At 37.7% G+C, this 23,820-nt stretch overlaps 2 protein-coding genes across 4 annotated transcripts in view; both read left to right on the forward strand.

Annotated features, from left to right (window-relative positions):
• The window catches only part of LOC127411306 (lateral signaling target protein 2 homolog), a 48,924-nt gene extending 25,790 nt beyond the window's left edge, over window positions 1-23,134 (forward strand). The window contains exons 14-16 of the mRNA XM_051646783.1: window positions 4,243-4,277; window positions 21,756-21,923; window positions 22,997-23,134. Of these exons, the coding sequence (XP_051502743.1) occupies window positions 4,243-4,277; window positions 21,756-21,921 (201 nt within the window). The 3' untranslated portion in view covers window positions 21,922-21,923; window positions 22,997-23,134. The remainder of the gene's footprint in view (window positions 1-4,242; window positions 4,278-21,755; window positions 21,924-22,996) is intronic.
• On the forward strand, window positions 7,799-13,166 carry LOC127411369 (cytosolic 5'-nucleotidase 1A-like). Of its 3 annotated transcripts, none has more exons than XM_051646896.1 (2): window positions 7,799-7,873; window positions 12,109-13,166. In XM_051646896.1, the coding sequence occupies exons 1-2, from the start codon at window positions 7,820-7,822 to the stop codon at window positions 12,277-12,279; spliced, it is 225 nt and encodes a 74-aa protein (XP_051502856.1). In that variant the 5' UTR covers window positions 7,799-7,819; the 3' UTR covers window positions 12,280-13,166. The 3 variants fall into 3 exon arrangements, 1 of the variants encoding a protein (XP_051502856.1); XR_007892262.1 differs by lacking the exon at window positions 7,799-7,873 and adding an exon at window positions 8,039-8,168; XR_007892261.1 differs by lacking the exon at window positions 7,799-7,873 and adding an exon at window positions 8,152-8,291.
• Window positions 23,135-23,820: the final 686 nt, after the last annotated feature.

Raw genomic sequence — 23,820 nt, forward strand, 5'->3', positions numbered from 1 at the left:
ACCTTTACTTTCTCATGTCGTAGAGATTGTTTTGGAGAGGTTTTCATATTTTGCCACAACTTTGCATACAGGTTCAGAGGTTTATATTGTTAAATGCCCTTTACATTTTCCTTATGAACCATGAAATTGCAGGTTGCTTAATTTTGTTAAATTGGAATACAGTGCAGTTCAATCAGTTATAAATTCATATGCTTTAAGAAGATAATCTGATTCTTTTCAGATTTACAACTAGTGGAACCACAACAGCTTTAGAGTACCTGTCTGCTCTCTCCTGTACTGAATTTATTCTCATGTATTGTGAACCTGTCCATGAGACCTGCTTTTTTCCCCACTTGGCTTGTGATTCTTCAGTACCATTATTCATTGTAAACGCATCAATATTAATAAGGTTTAAAATGTACTTTTACCTGCATATGATTAAGACACTTATAGTCCACTGAATAGATTATAGTACCTTCAGTATTGGGAGACCCAACAGACACTGGAATCAGTTTGCAGTTGCACAGTTCACAGCTAAAATACTCTTCATACATTAACTCATTACATTAGTTAAAGGAAGAGGATTCCTTATCAGCAAATAATATATGGTCTTGTATACAGGTTTTCTTTCTATTTAATGATGTTATCAAGTATAAATTTGCCTGGTGGGTCAATTTTATCATTTTCCTGGTTGCTTCCTTTTTGATATCATGACTGTTCCTCAGGAATGGCTTGATTGTACATTGGCATGATACTGAGGAATTGATTTTACAGCCACTCTCTGAATGTATTTTAGTTTGGTGTGAGATGGGGAGTCAGTCAAAAATTGATCACTTCCTCGGATGACAGGTTCAGTGTCTGCAGACTCAACTTTCAGGCTGTCATTTGATGAGCTCACTTTCTAATTTTTACCCTCTTCCTATCCTCATTCTTCAGCAGTCTTTTATTTATTTTATTTTATTTTTTTTATTAATTGAAAATAAGATGCGAGTCTTTAAAATTATACAGATGTTTTATTTTACAGAGAGCAAAAATAATGAAATTATTTATGTATAAATTTACTTTTTTCTGTATAAAGTGAATCACAATGAGAGAATTTACACTTATTTATTCAAAGCTTGTTCTTATTTTATAATGGCCGGTTCAGTCTAATAAGATGTAAAGAACTTTTCAAAGACTACAAAGTATTTATGTCATGCAATGAAAGTAATAAATGACTTTTTTTCTTTACATAACTGGCAGTGTCTCCTAAATTTAATTTTTCGGGTTGCCATGGTCATGAAAATTAATATTAACAACATAACATTTCTGTAGTGAATATAATTTTTAGTTATGCATTGCCTTTAAAAGATTGAATTGACTAGATGATGAGTAAAACTTGCTTGTCATGTCTGATTTGTGAACAAACCTTTACTTTGAGTCTGTTCTTTTCAATGAATCCATCAAACTGATTCACAGATTGGTCTGATTTATTAGTTAAATTCATTGATCAAAAGTTTTGGGAACTCTGTATTTTGTTTTCTGATTCCAAATAAGATGGATAACAGGCAAACTCAGAAGACCAATTTGTTAGTGTATTTATAGTTTACACACCCTCATTGAAATTGCAGTTTTCAAACTATCAAGCATTGAAGGCCTACTCCTTAAATTGGATTTGGTAACTAATGGTATCGAGTTCCAAATCAATTCCATTGTTGCACAAGTGTGTGGCATACACATTCATAGTGATGGGGCTTGCAATTTTGTTCTTGTTGAACCATGAACCTTAAGAGAAAGGTTATTGTTTTAAATTATGTACAGAGGTAGAATGCTTTTACCACCTGAAGCAATTTTGAATGGCTATAAAGAAAATCCTTAATGCATTTGTTTGTGTCCAAGAGAGACATCCTGATCTGTACACGATGCTGGTCGCGCCACATTCCTTTGACACTTTAATGATGATGCAAAACTCGCTGCACTCAAAAAAAATATCTCTTTGCGGAAATTGATTCAATCGTGGACAGTGGTTCCACGTGTTTGAAATTAGTTTTCTTAACTTAAAATTACTATATAATCTTAAATCAAATACTTTGTGTAGAGGGAACCTAATGGAATTGGGTAAACCCAACAAAATTAGACATGTTAAAATAACAAATTATTTTATTTCTTTGTTCTAGTGACAGCAAATATTAGCATGCTAAATACATGCTAGTATGAAGCACTATAGAGTGCAGTTTGTTGCTTATGGTTAGCACAGCAACCACTCAGTGAAGAGAGCATTAAATATCATATGCCATATGTACGTGTTCTCATCCTAAGCTCAAGCTCCACTCTTCGACATTATGGGAACCCCCAAAACTCCAAAATAACAAAAAAATATTTTAAATCGCACCATAAACCATTAAACACTAACAAGTATCTTTATCTTGCACAAAAGCACACAAAATAACACTTAATTTTAACCTTTACTCTCCCTATTGAGTCCCATGCAAAGCAAGCAGGGATCTAGAAATCCTCTGCCCAATTTAAGTTAACCAAACAAAAAATATTCATGTTGTCAAATTTATTATAGTAAACTTTTTTTTTTTTTCATTGAAAAGTTCACATGGTTCCATGCATTTTTTGAGTAATATGAACAAGAGTAGATTTTGTAAACCTAACGATAGTCCACTTTTTTTTTTTTTTTTTTTTTTTTTTGGGAGTGTGCCATTCCAGAAACCTGGATTTAAAGGTGCACTCAGTAAGTTTTTGTTCATGTCATCTTGGACTTGGACTCTGACACCTAGAGGCCTGGATGCAGCATCATTCAAACACACTATTTTTCAGTTGCTGATGCCATTGTAAAAAAAAAAAAAAAAAAAAAAAAAAAACAGTAATCACAGTAAGCCATGATGAATTTAATTTATGAGTAAAACTGTCCAATCAAGGTTATTACGGAGATTGAGTAGTTTTCTCTCCATGTAGAAAATGGCAGCTTTTATAAGGTAACTGACATGGAGTCTTCATCTCATGTGAGTGGTCATGAATTTATACATATGTTTAATAATTGCAAAGTAAAGGAGAAGAGTAAAACACATTTAATGAGGAAAAAAATACTGAGTGCACCTTTAAAGAGGATTTTCATTTTTCAACAAAAATGGCACACAACACGCACAATCAACTCAACCAGAAAATTTCTTAAATTATCAATATCCTTGAGTGATGGAGGCAGTCCTCAGTCCTATATATATATATATATATATATATATATATAAGGCATGCATTAGTTCTCAATTAAATTTAGTTGGTAACCAGATGAAAATGGATCTGTGTTTTTGTCTACTTGTGTCTTTACATCAACAACATATCACGGTGTGCTGTGAAGAAATCATAAGCATTTTTGCAGTGCTAACTGACTACAATATAGACATGAAATGCTGAGATGTGTGGTTGTTGGCTTTAAATTGTTGATACAAATTGAATTTATTCTTATCTTTGAGCATTGTGAAAAGGCTTTGGTAATGTACACACTGCTTGTCTTTTTAGTCATTGTGAGGGAACAGTTTATTAGTGGTATTTGCTAAGGAAAGCATCACTATTACGATTGCTCATATTTAGGGATTTGTCAGCCTTTAAATTTAAGTGTTTTTGCTGTGGACCCTGCACAAGGGCTCACCACAGTATAATGGTAAAGCTTAACACCAGCAGTTTTAAAGGAACATTTCTGATATATGCATCAATCATAGATCCTAGAGTCCAAAAATACATTACACCATTAGCACAGATGCTCACCCACATTCAAAGCTGAGGAGTGAATGCCACAGTGAAATGCTCAATCATTGATCTCTGAGAGAGGTAATGATGTGGGAAGAGGCAGGGGCGTAGATTCCGGGGGGATGGGGGGAGGTAATCCATTGATCAATAGAAACATGCAAATGCTTCATACTACAACCAACCTCCCCAATGTTCAAGCCAAATCTATGCCCTTGGGAAGAGGTAAGGATGAAGGCTGCAGTCTTTTCCATTTGTACAATAGGGAATTTAAGCAACAGCTGTGGACGCGACGGCTACGACGTTCTCTGTTCTTTGGCGCATGTGCGATATTAACACACTACTTCCGGACGGCGTACTGTGAGCGTCTATTATGGGAGAATCACTGCTGAGAATTTGCTGTTACTACGTGATTTTGGTAAGTAAATGTTATGAATTATATGTGGTGCTGTAATTGTGTCTGAAATAGGGTTTTGTCATTTAATGGTTCTGTGTAGAGATTTTAATCTCTGGCTAATTATATTGTATTTCCAGTTTGCTCAAAGAAATATCCTCTGCTGCCAACAACAGTAAGTAGCCAAACATCCTCCTCAAAACTCTAAATTACCCAATGTCAGTTGGAATTGACTTTGAATAAGGTAGCCAGCAACGCAGGTAATTATAGGCTTCTTATTCATGTGTGAGCTAGCAAGTCTATGTTTCATGTTGTTCAGAGGCCCTATGGAGTGGACAGAGAGACATGATACACTTCTCTGTAGAGTGATCCTACTAACAGACCCATACCGAAGGGGAGTGTTGAGAAGGGCAAAGCCTGGTCTGCCATTGTGGAAACATTAAATAACTTCCAAGACCTTTAATTTAAAGTTTCACAGAGGTCTGTGAGGGAGAGATTTGCCCTTATACAAATGAAATACAAGAATAAAAATAACAAATTTGAGAGGAGTAGTGGCACATCAGCAGAAACAACAGAGCTTGATGAGCTCATTGAAGAAATAACAGAGAAAGAAAGGGCAGCAGAGGAAAACAGAGGGAGTGATGAGAATAGGAGGAAGATAAAGGCAGACTGTACCAAAGCAGAGGAAACAAGGAAGAGGGCCATGGAGAGAGTGAGTCAGACCACCAGGAGGCTTAGTGATGAGGGAGAGGATTGTGGAACCAACAAACGTAAAAGCAGGAGTGGGAATGCACCATTGAGTTTTTGAGGGAGAGAGGACAGGCTGAGAGGAAGCTGAGGGGAAAAAAAAAATACTGATTGAAGAGCAAGCAAAGGCAGCACAAGAGTCACAAAGTCAGATGACTGCAATGATGTAGCTAATGCAAAACCAGCAGCAGCAAATTCAGGCAATGCAGGCTATGCTACTTCAGCAACAGCAAGGGCAAGCATTACTTGCCCTCATTGAAATTATGTCAAAGAAACCGAGTTGTTTTACTGTTCATACACATTCATTAATTCATCATTCATTCTGATTTCATAAAACAGTTACATGTACAAATGCTCTCTTGATAATAAGAAAATATAAAATCTGTGAACAAATTTACAGGTGTCACATTCTTTTGTCATTCCAATTAATGCGACATTCTTTTAATATGCAAATATGGCTAAAGAGTTTAATGCAATTATGTATATAGAGTTTAATGTGCATGTTAAAGTCTATGTGTACGTGTGAGCTAAACATTATGAAAAATAGTCTTGAAGCTGTGGAGGATCCAAGTTAAAAAACCAAGATATCTGATTACCAAACAGACAAGTAAGTGCATTTCTTAACAAAGCAGACACCACATACAGTTTGCCAATACTACTCCGCCCAATTTTTTAATTATTTTTGAAGTCCATGAACTTGAAGTAATTTGCAATGTCTCCAAACAACCATTCCACAGTCACTGACTTCACTCATACTTTTGTTGTATGTCTGCATTTGGGGACTGAAGTGAACATTTCTAAATGGGCTCTACAGGTGCACATGCAGTGGGTATGCTGGGTCCCCGTACAAACACATAGGATGACCATCCTCAGACATGGCATGCCGCTTCAGCAATGGTCACAGTCCAGATTCTGCCAGCATCCCAGAGTCATACATCTTTCCCTCTGTTAAAATATGTTTTATTATAATTTTTTTTTATTTTTATTAACTGTAAGGGTAAAAGTAATGTTTTCAAACATGCACTCAAAAAAAAAAAAAAAAAACAAAAAAAAAAAATTCACTGAACTTAATTAAATTGAGGAAATCTTTTCCACGCAATTAAATTAACATTTTTTCAACAAAAATAATTATTTTGAACTGACTTGTACAAACTTAAATTCATTTTGTCAGAACAATTTGATAACATCTAAATAATTGTGTTCAGCTGGTCCAACGAAGTTTATTTGATTAATCATTAGTATATCCCAGGTGAGCAAGTGTAACGACAATGAGTTTGATAGCAACTGCTTATAGAGCTAAGCAGCATTCAAATCAAACTTCATTGAAAATGAGAGTCCATCCTCAACCAAAGCTCAAGCGCCAATCTTCACCACAATGGGAACTCCAAAAACTCCAGCCGAACAAACACTCCTTTTAAATGCCAATATAACACAACATTAAACATGAACAAATCTCCTATTCTCATCTTGCTCAAAAATGCATAAAATAACACTTAGTTTCAACATTTGTTCACCCCATCCAGTCCCCTGCGAAGCATGCTGGGAAACGGAAATCCCCTGCCCAGTTTCATCAATACTACAAAAAGTATTCATTTAGTCCTAACTAAAACTGATTAAGTAAACTTCAGTTTTACAAATTTAATTGTATGTAACGTAATTAAATCAAGTTAAGATGAAATGTTGTAGAATTGTGTTGCTTTAGTTTATTTTAAGTAAACTGAACAATCTGCAAAAATTCTGAGTGTGGAAAGTAATTCAAACCTACCTATAGAGCTATAAAGATGGGCAATTAAACCATTAGAAATGGCAACTGCCTGATATTTTATCCACTTGTGACCATTGTATAGGACCCTCTGTGTTATATCAGGTGTGGCTATGGGTCGCACAGTGTCATCTATGAATCCAAAGTAGTTATCTAGAGGGGCTCCCATTTGGTGGAGGCAGTCAGCGTATGTTTTTAATGCAGCAGAGTTCAGTAGGCCTATATTGTTGTTACACTAAGTTATCTTCTCATGATGTGCAGCATATATGTAGTCAAGCACAGAGTTTGTGGCCATACACAGGACAGGTACTTGTCGGTGACCAAACCTTTGCATCATGTCACTGTACCGGCAAGGTTATGTCAACCTCTTCAGAAGCATACACAGTGCCTCCACTCCTCCCACAACACTTCTCTGATCACACACTATCTCGCTGGGAATGCCAAGAACAGCTGCCAGGATTGGTAAATCCCATTTTCTCACACAAAATTAAATCTAGGTTTTTAGAGCTATTAACAAGAGTAAGAACTCTTCAACCCGATCTCATGAAAATTCTTACATAATTTACGAGTTGGTTATTTCATATGGTCTGGCACCATGTTGTTTGCATAAACTCGAACGACTTCACGTGCAAATTCCCGAATGTCTAATGCGGAAGTAAGCACGAGTTCTGTGCAGGAGGCCCTTATCTAAACTTAACCAATCAGTAGAGTGTGTAAACATGATAGGAAGCTGTTGTGTGTGACAGAAGCAAGCAATTGTCCCATATTAGATGGAAACGATGTCCAGCGATGTCATTGGCTGTAATGAAAGTCGTAGGAAATCAAATGAGCGCAGTCGCACTATATCAGACAAATTAGCCAAATTTAGAAAAGTCGTACGAATCCTGACGATTTCGCCGTGAGACTGTGTTCCACCCTTCTTCTGTCAGTAAATTATTATTTAATGCTGTAAGCAACCCGTCTCTTGCTTTCTTAAATGACATTTTCATAATTATGAAATGAACGATTAAATGAGCTGTTCTACCATCCTCTATGTTGTTGCTTAATGATCTTTACGTTTCTTGGCAACGGCGATTGGCCTGTTGACTTCTGATCTCTGTGGCATCCACAGCTGTCAGTCTGTGCTTATGTGACCACATCTGGGTTCTTCTTGGCTCCAGGGGTTTTGACTGCCCAGTCTTGCTGTTCACCACCAAACACTGTTTATCATGATTCAACTGCAAATGAAAGAGAAGGAGACCTGTAGCAAGAAACCTACTCTTGTAAGTCTGTAATAAACTTGGATGAAATACACCATCATATAGTACTTAATGGCTATGTGATTAAGTACTATATGGTGCGAAAACATTAAGGTTGTGTTGAGGTCACAAAAGGCATCTACAGTTGATAATGGCTCTAAAAATATAGGCGCCGGTCAGGACATTTAACAGACACGCATACTGCAGTGATGCCGTTGAAGAATACTGGAGGAAAATGAGACAGGGAAACAAACAAACAGCAAAATAAGGCAGATTGTTGAAGACCATGACTCGAGATAAAACAGCAACGCAGGATTTGGTAGGAACCATGTTTGAACCTTCTTCGGAAAAGCGATATGATGATTGCAGTAAAAGTCACAGCGGAGATTAACGAAGGAATTTATGAACTTTATGAAAAAGTTTGTTATTAGGGTGTTTTATTGTAAGTAACAGTTATTCTCTTTATTTATTTATCTGTTTATTTGAGCTTGTTATCTAACAAACACAAAGTAGACCTAACTGAAATCGGTCATTGGCAATTTTTAAAATAGGGTGAACACATGTAGGCTAATACTTTTTCTCTGATGTAGTTTTAAAATATAATAAATATAATACATTTTAAAGAGGCCTAAATCTCCAGTAGCTACAATATAGTAGGCTAATAAAGGAAAAATACTAAATACAAAACTGTAAATGCTTCCTCAAACATGCATTGACCCCAAAACTTGTAGGCTACCCCTTTATTGTCAAAGTGGTATTTTGTACAATTATTGTAAATGTAAGTAAAAGCAAAATTACAATAAAGCCTATGAAATTTGGGGCTAAAGGAAAATTAGCCTTTTTCTGGTCACAAAATGTATCAAGATCGGAAATGTTTTTTTATGTCTTTTTATTAATATTGATGGAGCAACATAATTTGTATAAAAAAAAATTAAATAAATAACAAGAGAAGGTTGTTTTGAATAGAATTTAGTTTTAATACAAATAAATAAATAAATAAATAAATAAAGGTGGCATGGGGGCATTTATTCCACGTGTCACATACTTGAGGTAAAAGCACCCCAGGGGGTTTAAAGTGATGTCATGTAGTTATAGGGCAAAAGTTGTCAACTAATGCAAATAATTTTGAGATAGCATGATATTTTTTGAGAAATAAATTAAGATAATGCTTATTCAAAATAACCACTTCAGAAAAGGATTAAACATTTTCTTAAATTTCGATCACATTTGGTATTTCATTACATCTCAAATGTTCTATAAACAAATTAATCTCCATTGTGATTGGATAAGTCAATGTGAGGCCACTTTATTTTTAATAACAAGTCTATTCCCTTCATTTTAGAAAATAATGTGTTTTATGGGGGCCTTTAGCTCCTCAAACAGAGGGTCTTTTTACCCCAAATACTATCCTTTCACTTATTGGACAGTTATTGAAAAACTTTTGATTTAATCACCTTGAACAAAACTGAAAATATCAAATTAGAATTTTTTCTCAAAATAAATGTGATCATTTCAGGAATTTTCATTATACAAATTTAGAACATTTTAAAAATTATTCAGTATTAGATCAAATTGCCTCAACATCAACCTTTAGACAAAAAATCACTTTATTGTCACACAACCATATACACAAGTGCAATAGTGTGTGAAATTCTTGGGTGCAGTTCCGAGCAACATAGCAGTCATGACAGTGATGAGACATATACCAATTTACAATAAACATCAGATTAACACAACACAATTTAAAGTCTAATATACACATACTTACACACAACACAATATACAAATAATAACATACAATGTACAGTATACAATACACACAATATAGAATACACATTATACAATAAAAATAGTATATATAGTATATATAAAATGTACAGTAGGTTGTATTGTACTGTATTGACATTCAGGTTGTCAGTTGATAGTCAGTTGCCAGTGTGTTGTTAAGAGAGATATAATTATGACAGTCCAGTGTGAGATAATAAGATTAATAAAGTGTAGTGCTGATGTATTTTGATCGTGGGAGATCAAGAATTCAAAAGTCTGATTGCTTGGGGCTAGTGCGGGTCCTGATGCTACGATACCGCCTACCTGATGGTAGCAGTGAGAACAGTCCATGGCTCGTGTGGCTGGAGTCACTGATGATCCTCTGAGCTTTTTTCACACACCGCCTGGTATAAATGTCCTAGAGGGAGGGAAGCTCACCTCTGATGATGTGTCTGGCAGTTCCCACCACCATTTGCAGGGCTAAGCGGTTGAGGGAGGTGCTATTGCCGTACCAAGCGGAGATGCAGCCAGTCAGGATGCTCTCTACAGTGCAGGTGTAGAACCGTGTGAGGATGTGGCGGTTAATTCCAAACTTCCTCAGCTGTCTCAGGAAGAAGAGGCGCTGATGAGCCTTCTTCACAACGGCTTCAGTGTGGACGGACCATGTGAGTTCCTCAGTGATGTGGACACCCGGGAACTTGAAGCTGCTGACTCTCTCCACTGGTGCTCCATTGATGGTGATGGGACTGTGTTCTCTATCTCTTCTTCTGAAGTCCACCACAAGCTCCTTTGTCTTACTGACGTTGAGGGAGAGGTTGTGCTTCTGACATCAGTGTGTCAGAGTGTGCACCTCCTCTCTGTAGGCTGTTTCATCATTGTCAGTGATCAGACCTACCACCGTCGTATCATCAGCAAACTTAATGATGGCATTGGAGCTGTGTGTTGCCACACAGTCATGTGTGTACAGAGAATACAGGAGTGGGCTGAGAACACATCCCTGTGGGGCTCCAGTGTTGAGGATCAGTGATGAGGAGTGTTGCTGCCTATTCTAACCACCTGGCATCTGCTTGACAGGAAGCCCAGGATCTAGCTGCACAGCGAGCAGTTTAAGCCCAGAGCCCGGAGTTTCACACAAAGCTTGGAGGGCACTATGGTGTTGAATGCTGAGCTGTAGACTACAAACAGCATTCTCACATAAGTGTGCTTTTTTATCAGGTGGAGAGAGCAGTGTGTAGTGTAGATGCAATGGCATCATCAGTGGAGCGGTTGTTGCGGTAAGCAAACTGCAATGGGTCTAGAGAGAGAGGCAATACAGAGCAGATGTAATCTCTGATTAGTCTCTCTAAGCATTTGCTGATGATGGGGGTCAGAGCAACAGGACGCCGGTCATTTAAGCAAGTGATTTTGGATTGCTTTGGAACAGGCACAATGGTGGAAGTTTTAAAGCATGTGGAGACCACAGACAAGGAGAGGGAAAGGTTGAAAATATCCATAAAAACACCAGCCAGCTGGTTCGCGCACGCTCTGATGACGCGGCCCGGAATGCCGTCTGGGCCAGCGGCTTTGCGGATATTCACTCATCAGAAAGATCGGGTTACATCCGCTACAGGGACGGAGAGTGAACTAACCTCTGTAGCTTCGACCGCGAGAGCTCTCTCCACAAGGGCTGTGTTATTTCCCTCGAAACGAGCATAAAAAGTATTATGCTCATCCGGGAGAGAGGCAGCTGTGTTCACGGCAGAGTTTTTATTCCCTTTGAAGTCTGTGATTATATGAATTCCATGCCATATGCTTCGTAGAGTCGGTGGTGTTGAACTGTCCTTCAATCTTGTCCCTGTACTGCCGTTTGGCTGCTCTGATAGTTTTGCGGAGGGCATAACTGGCTTGTTTATGCTCCTCCGCGTTCCCGGAATTAAAAGCGGAGGTCCACGCATTAAGTGCCGCATGAACATCACTATTAATCCACAGTTTCTGGTTTGGGTAGATCCGTACTGTTTTGGTCGGCACTACATCCTCTATGCACTTCCTGATGAAACACATTACGCTATCAGCGTAGATCTTGATTTCACGCAATGATCTCATGGATCATGAAAATTTTGCAATCCATAGTGACAAACAGATGTTTAGGAAAGTGCTGTGGTAGTTTTTGTTAATATCTTTGGGAGAAAATCAAATCAAAGGAGCCTTTTACCCCAGGGGGTGTTTAGACCCCTTTGTTCCCTACAATTTAAGATTGTTCAGTTAATGTCAGAACTAAAGTAGCCATTTTGTGTCATCCCATGCTTGTTTAGGATGAACTTTGTGCTGATTTTTAGTAATGGAATATAGACATAATAAAAAAAGACTGATTAGGTGAAAGTGTCCCACTACCTGTATTCACCCTACATCCAAATCAGAAGGCGTCCTATGTAGCCATTCATACAGCTTCAATATATTGACCAACAATACTTGAGCCCTACTGTCATTGTCGATTTATCATGAATGTTTTGCAGCCGAAGCCTCAGAATGCCATAACTATTGCCATGTCCTCCCGTGCCCTCTTCAATATGGACCTAGAGCAGGAGATCTATGAGCAGCGGGGAATGGAGGAGTACCTGAACCACCAGAGCCAACATGAGATTGAGCTTTTTGCACCTGGACCTGCTTTGAAAAACCTGCTCTAGCATTAGAATACTGACATATCCATCATTTATAGTCTGAAAAGAAAAAAATAGCAGTTTTAAACTATATGCAATTTCTTAAGCATAACATAACTCAGACATGCCATTTGTTTGATCACAAAAGAAGGAAATATTCATATCTGTAATTCAAGCTACAGTATAAAACTAGATACTGTAAAAAATGTCCATAATTTTAATGGTAAAAGAATGTAAAATGCTACAGTAAAAAAAAAAATGTATTGGTTATATAGGGTTAAAAATGGTAATATATTTAACAAGACAACACGCGATTTTACTGTAAAATATTATAAAAATTACATTTTTAGATGTAAAAAGTATGAATCCATATACCATATATAATTGATGGTAAAAATGTATATTATGTTTAACAAGAGAAAACATGTACTTTTTAATGATAAACTGTTGTTAAAATTATGGTGAAAAACTATAATCGGGCATTCAAGTGCCTTCTTGACCCATCACATTTCATTATATTTTATGGGAATAGTTATGTTTCTTCTTATTTTTAATATCAGTTATGTACACTGGGGTGTTCTGTTATAGTTTATGTAGTTTAGTTGATGTTTAATGCATTATTTAAGTGTCACATTTGTTACCCTAATGGTGTTTTGTGTATGTGTGGGTAACACTGTGTCTCTAAATGTGTATTAATTATTGCTCCTGGAAGGGCCGCTCTTAATGAACTTTGTCGTCATGTGGCCTTTTGTAGTTACTACGGTGATTAACAATGCATTTTAAAGTGAAAAGTAGACTTTTATAGATCCAGAAGATTAGTTTATCAAGTTTACAGTGCAGTATATCATTTAATAATATAAACGTCAGTGAACTGTAAAACATGGTCACCTTATTTTTTTTACAGTAAATTTCTGGCAATGACAGCTGCAGGTATTTTACAGTAAATGTAATTGCCTTTTTTCTTTTTTCTTTTCTTACGGAAGTTCCAAAAGTCTGAGACCACTAGTGACCAATTTTTTTTTATTTTTTTTTTTTTTTGGCTTTTTATTTGCCTCTAATTTAACCCAAATATTTTTAATTACAGAAAACATTTTACAATTACAATTTGAGTGTTGGTGGCATGGCACAGAGGGTCCCGGGTTCGAGTCCCGGCTCAACTGGGCCTTTCTGTGTGGAGTTTGCATGTTCTCCCCAAGTTCGTGTGAGTTTCCTCCAGGTGCTCCGGTTTCCCCCACAGTCCAAAAGACATGCAGGTTAAGTTAATTGGAGACCCTAAATTGCCCATAGGTGTGAGTGAGAGTGTGAATGTGTATGTCTGTGTGTGTTGCCCTGTGATGGACTGGCCACCTGTCCAGGTTGTTTCCCTGCCATTAATGAGCTTGCATGGTTTCACTGTTTGCAAGTTTACTTATAACGTTTTATTGTTGATTTTGTTGTCACGTTTGGGAACTTCTTGTATTGTGAAATCTGAAGATAATTTTTTACTATAAATCTCCACCTTTGACCAGCCCCAACCAGTAGGTGGCTGAATGTGAAAGTGAAAGTCACTTCCACACCAGAATATTGAAGTGAAAGTTAAAGTGTAGATTTACAGTCAAAAAGGACTTAAATATTGATGTTTCTCACCCTCACCTATATTTCTTCTGAAGATATGGATTAAACCACTGGAGTCTTATGGATTACTTTTATCTGGGTTCTGGTCACCATTCACATGCACTGAATAGACAAACAGAGCTGAAATATTCTTATTCTAAAATATTCTATATTAAAATATATTCTAAAAAATCTTAGTTTGTGTTCTGCAGAAGAAAGTCATGCACATCTAAGATGGCATGAGTTTGAATAAATGAGAGAATTTTTATTTTGTGGGTGAACGGGGGCCTGGGTAGCTCAGCGAGTAAAGACGCTGACTACCACTCCTGGAGTCGCGAGTTTGAATCCAGGGCGTGCTGAGTGACTCCAGCTAGGTCTCCTAAGCAACCAAATTGGCCCGGTTGCTTGGGAGAGTAGAGTCACATGGGGTAACCTCCTCATGGTCGTGATTAGTGGTTCTCGCTCTCAATGGAGCGCGTGGTAAGTTGTGCATGGATCGTGGGTAGTAGCATGAGCCTCCACATGCTGCGAGTCTCCGCGGTGTCATGCATGATGAGCCACATGACAAGAGACGTCTCAGAAGCGGAGGCAACTGAGACTTGTCCTCCACCACCCAGATTGAGGTGAGTAACCGCGCCACCACAAGGACCTAGTAAGTAGTGGGAATTGGGCATTCCAAACTGGGAGAAAAGGGGATAAATAAATAAATAAATAAATAAATACAATTTTGGGGGTGAACTATCCCTTTAAAACAGGAGTGTTTGTCAGTTCATGGGCTTCAAATAGTCTCCCATCGTCTCCAACATACAATAGTTGTTAGTTATTGTGTCTACTGTAAAACTATAATAACTGAATATGCGATCACCTTCAAAAAGTGTAAATGGATCTCGATGCTATTTATATTTGTTTATATATTAATTTATTTATGACAGTGTTGGCTAACACGTTACACAAAGTTTTATTTTAGTAACAAAAACTTCACTAACTACGGTATTTTGTCGGTATTTTTGTTTACCGTGGTAACTTTAAGAGGTTTTTCAGGTCATTCGTCCAGCTTGATTCTTTAAATGGCGGGACTTCAAACGTGATTCCGAGAACATTTCAAGTCTCGGAGCAGTGTTCGCTTCAAACACTGGTCTACGTGTTTCTCAGTGAAAATGTTTCGATTCACTTCTTCTGTATCATACTAGTTTGATACTCTTTTATAGCGTCTGTATACAGTAGTAAGTAAAGTGTGCGCCTTTGTTAAGCGTCTGATCACATGACTGAGATGTCATATGACATTGATGAGCCGCTGAAACAGGGAATGACTGAGGAACTCTCCGACAGTTCACACATGTATTTACCAAAACCCTCATGTAACGTAATGAATTCACATCGATAATCAGATGTGCTGACTCTTGAAGTAAATCACCGCGGGATCATGGAGCGTTTGGGAGTTTTGTCTGTTCTAGTCACCGCGTGTGTTTTGGGTGAGTTGCCAAATCAAAACTTCACAAATACATTGGCATGCTGTAGTGACTCGTTTTCTTATATAACTATTCCTTTAAAACAGATGACAGTCGGTCTGGTTGGCAGGATTGCTTTAAATGTTTTCTCTTGCAGTAACACATCTTGCTTTTCACCTCAGCTTCAGTCTGTATCTGTAAACTCAAGCTGTAATGTTTTTAAATGTCTGTTACTGTGGCCTCTTGCTTAAAATCAAACTGTATTGATAATCATTGTTATTTAATCCTATTAAGATCTACCTAAGGTCCATATATTATTATTTCAGAAAAAATATTTGTAAACAAAAATTATATATAGAGTGGTAAAAACCATATATATATATATATATATATAGGGTTGGGAGGGTTACTTTTGATACAAGCTGTAAAATGTAATTTGTAAAGTATTTTGTTAGATTACTCAAGGTCAGTAATGTATTCTAAATACTTTGGATTACTTCTTCAGCACTGGTAGATTTTTTCACTTATTTTGACTATAAAAACTCTGCCAGTACAGTAAGACAAAATACACATGTTAAAAATACATTCACTGAAAAACCTAAATATCTTATGCAGTGTTGTTTCTAAAACAAGATCAATCAAATTGATCTTGTTTTAAGGATTTTTAGATATTTTTACCGGAAAACAATAAAACAATTATCAAGAATAAGATTTTTGCCCTGATATCAAAGGTGTTACTGGAAAAAAGCAACTATGATCCATGAAAATCCACGTGAATTTTCTTGATAAAAATAATGATCGTGAAATAACACGTGCATGTAAAATGGCTAGAAATAGCATTTTATCTTAGTGTAAAGCTGACAATTTACACAAGGTTTATTTCTAGTTCTTCTGCTCCAAACTTACTTCAAACTTACTTCTCTGTCTGCTCGTATGAATGTAACACATCATAAGAAAGTGTTTCACCACTGTTCAAATGCACTTTGGATCGCATCATTAATTTGTATAAATGTTTTCCATCTGAAAGGACTAAATATTAAATGAAACAAATGACAATAAAATGCAAAGTAATCTCTTCGGTAATCAAAATACTTTTTGAATGTGACTGTATTCTAATTACCAATGATTTAAATTGTAACTGTAGTGGAATACAGTTACTTATATTTTGTATTTTAAATATGTAATCCTGTTACATGTATTCCGTTACTCCCCAACCCTGACTATAGCATATATACATTTTTATAATTCTTGTATAATAATTATGCATGCAGTTTTATGACCTCAAATATTTGAAAAAATACTGGGAATGTAGGAATTAAAAAAATAAATAAATAAAATGCACACTGCACGATTATTTAAATGAACTGTCAAAAAGTTAAAAGGTGGTTCATATTTGTAAAAAAAAAAAAAAAAATCTGGAATGTCTACAGTTCACTGCACCTTAAATATACACTGTCCAATATACACATTCATTATAACCTAAAATGTTGATGTTGGGGAAAAAATAATATCCCATTTTTTTCCCAACTAGTCAACTATCCATTTGTGTATTTTAAAGCTGTATAATTCTTTACAGTCTGTTGAAGAGAGCTGAAAAATTCCCTTAAATCAGTAATCTAAATAGAAATAGCATGGAAAAATAGTACCTAGTTCCCTCACTGGTTCTTAGTATTTCTGCATTCAGATCAAGTCATATGACTTTCCCCTCAGAATAATTGTATTTCTTCAGTGGGTGGTTCTGTCACTGCCTCATGCCTAATATGATTACACTGACAATAAGCACTTTGTTTGCCTCTACTGCTTATACTTAACAACCGCATGGGGCCATTTACAGTGTGTAGGCCAATAAAAACACATCAGCTCAAGATGGCGCCGAGTATGGCTTCTGCATTGCGAGCTCCGACCCAAAACACACACAGTCACAGAAATGCAAACGTGATTCACGTGATGCTGTTACAATAGACTTTTAAACTAACCTTGTCCTTGTCAAAATGATGAGCAGAAAGACATCACATCATATGATCTGCTTTTTGACATGTAAATTACAGCAAATACTGGACTTGAAAATTTGCGTGTGGACTAAAGTTGACCATATAATTTATTTAGAGACGTGAAAATTCTGTAATAATAATTTACTCACCCTCATATAAGTCCAACCTGTATGACTTTCTATATTTTCCAGGAACACAAAAGGAGACTTTTTTGCGCTATGTTCATGCTACTCTTTGCCATACGATGAAAGTAAAAGGGGACTATGGCTGTCGAGTTCCACAAAGGACAGAAATCACTTTTCAGTTATCTTAAGAGTAGTTCTTATGACTTGTGAACTATATTCCATGTCTTAATGGAATAGTTCACCCAAAAATAAAAATGTTCTCATCATTTACTCATCTTCATGCCATCCCAGATGTGAATGACTTTCTTCCTTCTGAAGAACACCAACAAAGAATTTTAGAGGAATATTTCAGCTCTGTAGGTCCATACAATGCAAGTGAATGGTGACCAGAACTTTGAAGCTCCAAAAAGCATTTCAAGGCAGTGTAAAAGTAATCCACAAGACTCCAGTGGTTAATTCAATGTGTTCTGAAGCAATCTAATTGATTTTGGGTTTGAACAGACCAAAATATAACTCCTTTTTCACTATAAATCTATAATCAAGCCATCCAAATCAATAAGTATCTCTATTATCAAAGGCAAACTCACAGAGCAAAGTTTTTTTAGTGATCGGAAACCAATTCCAACTGTGTCAGAGAAGCCAGTTAAAAGTCTTGGAAGATGGTTCGACTCGAAACTAAAGGACAATCAAGAAACCATCAAAAGTCTGAAGAACATTGACCAATCTATACTGCCCGGCATGCTAAAAATCTGGGGCCTGTAGTTTGGGCTACCACCCTGCCTTATGTGGCCACTGACCATCTATGACATCCCCCTCACAAGAGTTTAGAAGATGGAAAGGATAATCAGCTCTTACATGAGGAAATGGTTAGGCCTCCCTTGATGCCTGAGCAGCATAGGCCTGTATGGTCAGGGGTTACTCGAGCTGCCTCTCTCTGTCCTCACAGAGGAATTCAAATGCGCCAAAGTGAGGCTAGAGATGACCTTGTCAGAGTCCAGAGACACTGTGATCAGAGCTGCTGCCCCCACCCTAACAACAGGAAGGAAGTGGACTGCTAAGAACATGGCACAGCAGGCAATATCTGCACTCCGCCATGGCGACATTGTGGCCCAAGTCCAACAGGGAAGAGGAGGCTTGGGGCTAGGTTAAAGATGATCCTGCTGGAACAAGGCATCCTCACTAGAGAAGAGAAAGTTGGTCGTGGCTGAAGTCCATGATAGGAAGAGCCTATAAGGTGTGCCAAGGCCGTGTTGCAAGCCAAACAGTGCCGGTGGATGAAATGGGAGTGTGGGAAAACAGAAGATCAGTTGGAAGGACTTGTGGGAGATGGAGACAAGCAGGATAAGTTTTCTCAATCGTGCAACCTACGACGTCCTTCCTACCCCTCAAAATCTCAACCAATGGTGGGGTGAAGATCCATCATGCCCCTTGTGTTTATCACCAGCAACATTAAAGCACATCCTTATTGGGTGCAAATTGAGCCTCTCCCAAGGACGGTACACCTGGAGACACAACCAAGTCCTCAAGTGCTTGGCAGCAACTCTGGAAAACAAGAGAACAGCCATCAATGCCTTGCTGACCAGGAGAACCGATGCAGCTCAGCCAGCCTTCCGGGAAGAGGAACAAAAACAGTGGAAGATCCCACCAAGGACCAGCGTTGGACAGCTCGAGGCAGCCCGGGACTGGCAAATGCTAGTGGATGTGGACCAATGGCTTATGGTCCCATCAGAAATAGCCATTACTAACTTGAGGCCAGATCTGGTGCTGTGGTCCAACTCTCTGCACACAGTTTACTTTGTGGAGCTCACAGTCCTTTGGGAGGATGCCGTACAAGAAGCCTTTGAGAGGAAGAAGCTGCAATACATCAAGCTGGCAGCAGAGGCAGAACAGCGGGGCTGTAGAGCCAAGATCTTCCCAGTGTTAAGGGCTGTTAAGGGACCTGGGGATCAGTGGACAAGCCCTACACCAGACCAACAAGACAACATTGGGTGTGGCAGAGCAGAGTAGTCAGTGGCTTTGGCTCAAGAGAAAGGACCCCCAGTTGGTCTCCCAAGTGAGTGGTCTTGGCAGATGCTGAGAGGGGTGGTTCTAGGACACCAGAACGCACTGCTGAACCTACTGGAGATGTCGTAGGCCCAGTCAGCGAAATGTTCATGAATGTAGGAGCCCACTTGACAACCCCAATGATGTGTCTGCCCAGACTTCAGCACTCTTCAAAACATTGTAGTAGTGTAGGTCAGTCCTCCTATCACCATTGGGAGGAAAGATGTATACGATAGGTACTTTGGACTTTATCATGTCCTATGTATCTGAAAACATAAGTCTCCTTGGCAATCATGATTTCAAACTCAATTACACTTCTTAGCGCCATCTAGGGCTCTATGCATTCGTCAAGCACTAGGAAGTGTAATCAAGCTTGAAATCATGATCAAGCCTAGAGACTGAAATGACAAGATTTACAGTGAAAAAGTATTCAGTATTTTGGTCTGTTCTCACCCAAAACCAATTAGATTGCTTTAGAAGGCATTGATTAAATCACTGGAGTCTTATGTAATACCTTTATGCTGTCTTTATGTGGATTTTGGAGCATCAAAGTTTTGGTCACCATTCACTTGCATTGTATGGACAAACAGAGCTGAGATACTCTTCAAAAAATCTTCATTTATGTTCTGCAGAACAGAAAGACATACAATCAATAAGTATCTCTATTATCAAAGGCAAACTCACAGAGCAAAGTTTTTTTAGTGATCGGAAACCAATTCCAACTGTGTCAGAGAAGCCAGTTAAAAGTCTTGGAAGATGGTTCGACTCGAAACTAAAGGACAATCAAGAAACCATCAAAAGTCTGAAGAACATTGACCAATCTATACTGCCCGGCATGCTAAAAATCTGGGGCCTGTAGTTTGGGCTACCACCCTGCCTATGCATACAGTAGCTTGGTTGGTATTGGTTTAGATCTGCCTACCAATACATACACATCTGGGATGGCATGAGGGTGAGCAAATGATGAGGGAATTTTCATTTTTAGATTAACTATCCCTTTAAGCCGTTCGATAGATTTGCAAGCAAGTATAGAATTTAGGCTGTTATTCTCTGAAAAGCTTGCCATAGCTCTTGAATCCTATTTGTGCTTATGCCAAAATCAACCGCATAAAAATGAAGCTAAATATTTTTTGCACTTAATGGAAGAAAGTCACACTTAGGTTTTGAACAACAAGAGAATGAGTTTCATTTTTGGGCGAACTATTGCTTAAAGGGATAGCTCACCCCAAAATGAAAATTCTCTCATTTACTCACCATCATGAAATCCCAGGTGTGTATGGCTTTCTTTCTTCACCAGAACACACATTATAAAATTAGAACAATATCTCAGCTCATTAGGTCCTTAAAATGCAAGTGGATGGTGATCTGATTTTTGAAGTTCCAAAAATCACAGACAGTCAGCATAAACGTCGTCCATACGACTGCAGCGGTTAAATTAATGTCTTCTAAAAATCTTTTGGTGTGAAAAAAATAAATATTTAAGTACTTTTTTTAAATCTCGAAATCATGCTTCCAGTTTGCAGTGGTATGCGCGTGTAACATAATCGCATTTACATTTGAAACACGCAAAACTGACGCACGTGAGTCAGAGCTGGAAGAGCAGCGCTGTTTACAATTGAGGAGGAGGAACACTGTACAGTAGCTTGGTTGATATTGGTTTAGATCTGTATAATTTCACAATTCCCAATGGTACATTTGTGTGCTTATCCTGGATGTCTCAACCAAGTGGAGAACGTGGGATTAATTCTGTATCATGGCAACAGGAATACGTCACACGAGAGTCCGCTTGAACTCCACCCTCTCGTGAAGCTTACCAGAAGCATTAAATTATTGTGAATAAGTACTTAAATATTGATTTTTTTTTTTTGCACTAAAAGTGATCGTTTCGCTTTAGAAGACGTTAATTTAACAGCTGGAGTAGTATCGTTGACGTTTATGCTGACTGTCTGTGATTTTTGGAGCTTCAAAAGAGAAATCTCCATCCACTTGCATTTTAAGGAACTTCTGAGTGAAGATATTTTTCTGTTTTTCATCAAATGTGTTCTGGTGGAGAAAGAAAGTCATACACACCTGGGATATCATTAGGGTGAGTTCATAATCAGATAATTTTCATTTTTGGGTGAACTATCCCTTTAATTATGCTTTTAAGACCATTCCGCCATATCCAACCAACTTCCTTTCAACATCCATTGACCGTTGGGCGCTAAAGCTTCTTGGTTGGGCATTCCAATTTCTCCTATTCATTTAAATAGTAGTGGCCCCTCTCTGCTAAAAATGTCTACTTTTTCCTTGTCATTGTGTAGGAGTGGTGATGAGTCAGATAACCCTCAGCCCTGCTGTGACAGTCACCACAGTCAGTGCAAACGTGACCACTGCAATTCCCATCATGCCCTCCACTACAGCTGCCAGCTGCTCTGCACTGAACACGTCCACCTGCAAGGCCTGCGCTCCTGGATCCTATTCCAATAATGGTGAGTGTTTCTCCTGTTGTGGAATAAGTGTAATGATGCACAACCAAAATCTACTGATTCAGTATATGAGCGTGGCTGTGATTCAGCTGTAAGCTGTACTTATATTCAGTATAACAGCATGATTGCAATTCTGATATTGCTTTTATTTAATATACATTACTTGCATTTCAGACAAAATTTGGCCAGTTTAGTTTGTGTATTTTTTTTCTCTTGTAATGACAATTGTTCCAAAAGAAGCCAAATCATCAAGCTTTGTGTGGCACCAAACATTGCACAGGCTGACAGCCTGTCTGGAACAAAGCATGTGAATGGAGTGGAACGATGGAAATTTCCGTTTTCCGATCAAAGCATTCTGAAATCATTCCACTCCGAGTTTTCCTTTTCCCGCTTGCTACAAAGAACCCCCAGAGAAAACACAAGATGCCATGACTTTCAAAAAATATGTTCCTCTGTCCAAGCAAAATCAAACAGCTCTGGTTCCCATTCCACTCCGCACCATTCACATACTGTCGTCTAGAGCGCCCTGAAGACGGCCATGTGGAGTGAAAGAAACAGTGAAAATTCACAGTGCTATTATACTAAATATCAACATAGAAACACCACTTGGCCAATCAAATTAGAGGACCGGAACTAACTGTTGTAAAAATGAACTATCTAACATTGTACAGTTTTGATGTTAACTGCTATGAGACTTATTTTAGTGTCAACCACATGTAGAAGTTGATTTGTTTTTTCAAACTTGGTAGCAATACAACAAAGGCAAATAATCCATGAGGAAATATTTCTCATTACAAATTACAATAATATGTGTATCAGAATTAAATGACACACACAATGTATAGTAGTAAGTAACTGTTGGTCTGAAACAAATGTTCCAGAAAAATCTGCATTTTATTAATAACAAAAGAATGATATTATTTCAAAGTTTTAAAGTTTATTTTTTCCCCTCTATCAGTCCAAAAGTTACAAGATCCCATGTAATAATAGAGGCAGAATAGATAATTTTTGTTTTCAATTTTGTACCTTAAGGGAGAAGTTGACAGTTGCACTCTTTTTCTGATTTGTTTCCTCAGAGACTCTGCAGTGTTCTTGTTGTCCAGAGGGTGGTCTGTGTATGTTCTCTGAAGCTTGTCTTCCCTGCACTCAGGGTTTCTATCAACCTCTAGCGGGACAGCGGGATTGTCAGCCCTGCTCATCTGGGTTTTACAGCAAGTGAGAATATAAAGGGTTACTATGTTGTTGTTTATTCAAAGCACATGCTGTTTAACATGCAATGTACTTTAACAGTATTTTGTCTTTAGTTCCACTGGAAGTCCTATTTGTCAGTCATGTCCTGCTGGTTCTTACAGTAATAACACAGGCTCTGTGTCCTGCAGGGCCTGCACACCAGGTAAACATTTTTTACTGTTCTAAGAAATAAAAAATAAGTCTGGTTTACATTTTTGTTCTAGCTTGATAAAGGGCTACACAATTAATAAAATAAAATATAAATAATCAAGCTTACGAATACAGCTGCTACAGTTAATTAATCATGAAAGCTGTTGTAAACACACACATTTTAGCCTATTTTTAAGATTTACGTATTTCAATTTCATAACAAAATTCCAGCAATCTTAACCACACAGAGTAATCTTTAGCTTAATAAAATAATAAAAAAACAAAAACTAAATATTACATGAATATTCTGGGTTCAATACAAGTTAAGCTTAATCGACAGCATTTGTGGCATAATGTCGATTACCACAAAAAATAATTTCGTCGACTCGTCGAGACACTCACTTGGCTTATAATTTTATAAAGGCATTTACATTTTCTTCTGTGAAAACTAATTTAATATTTGAGCTGTTAAGTTGTTTAAATTGTCATTTTTACAGTCGTTTTAGGGTTTGTTGACATT

This window comes from Myxocyprinus asiaticus, chromosome 20 (assembly GCF_019703515.2).
Source record: "Myxocyprinus asiaticus isolate MX2 ecotype Aquarium Trade chromosome 20, UBuf_Myxa_2, whole genome shotgun sequence".
Classification (NCBI taxonomy): Eukaryota; Metazoa; Chordata; class Actinopteri; order Cypriniformes; family Catostomidae; genus Myxocyprinus; species Myxocyprinus asiaticus.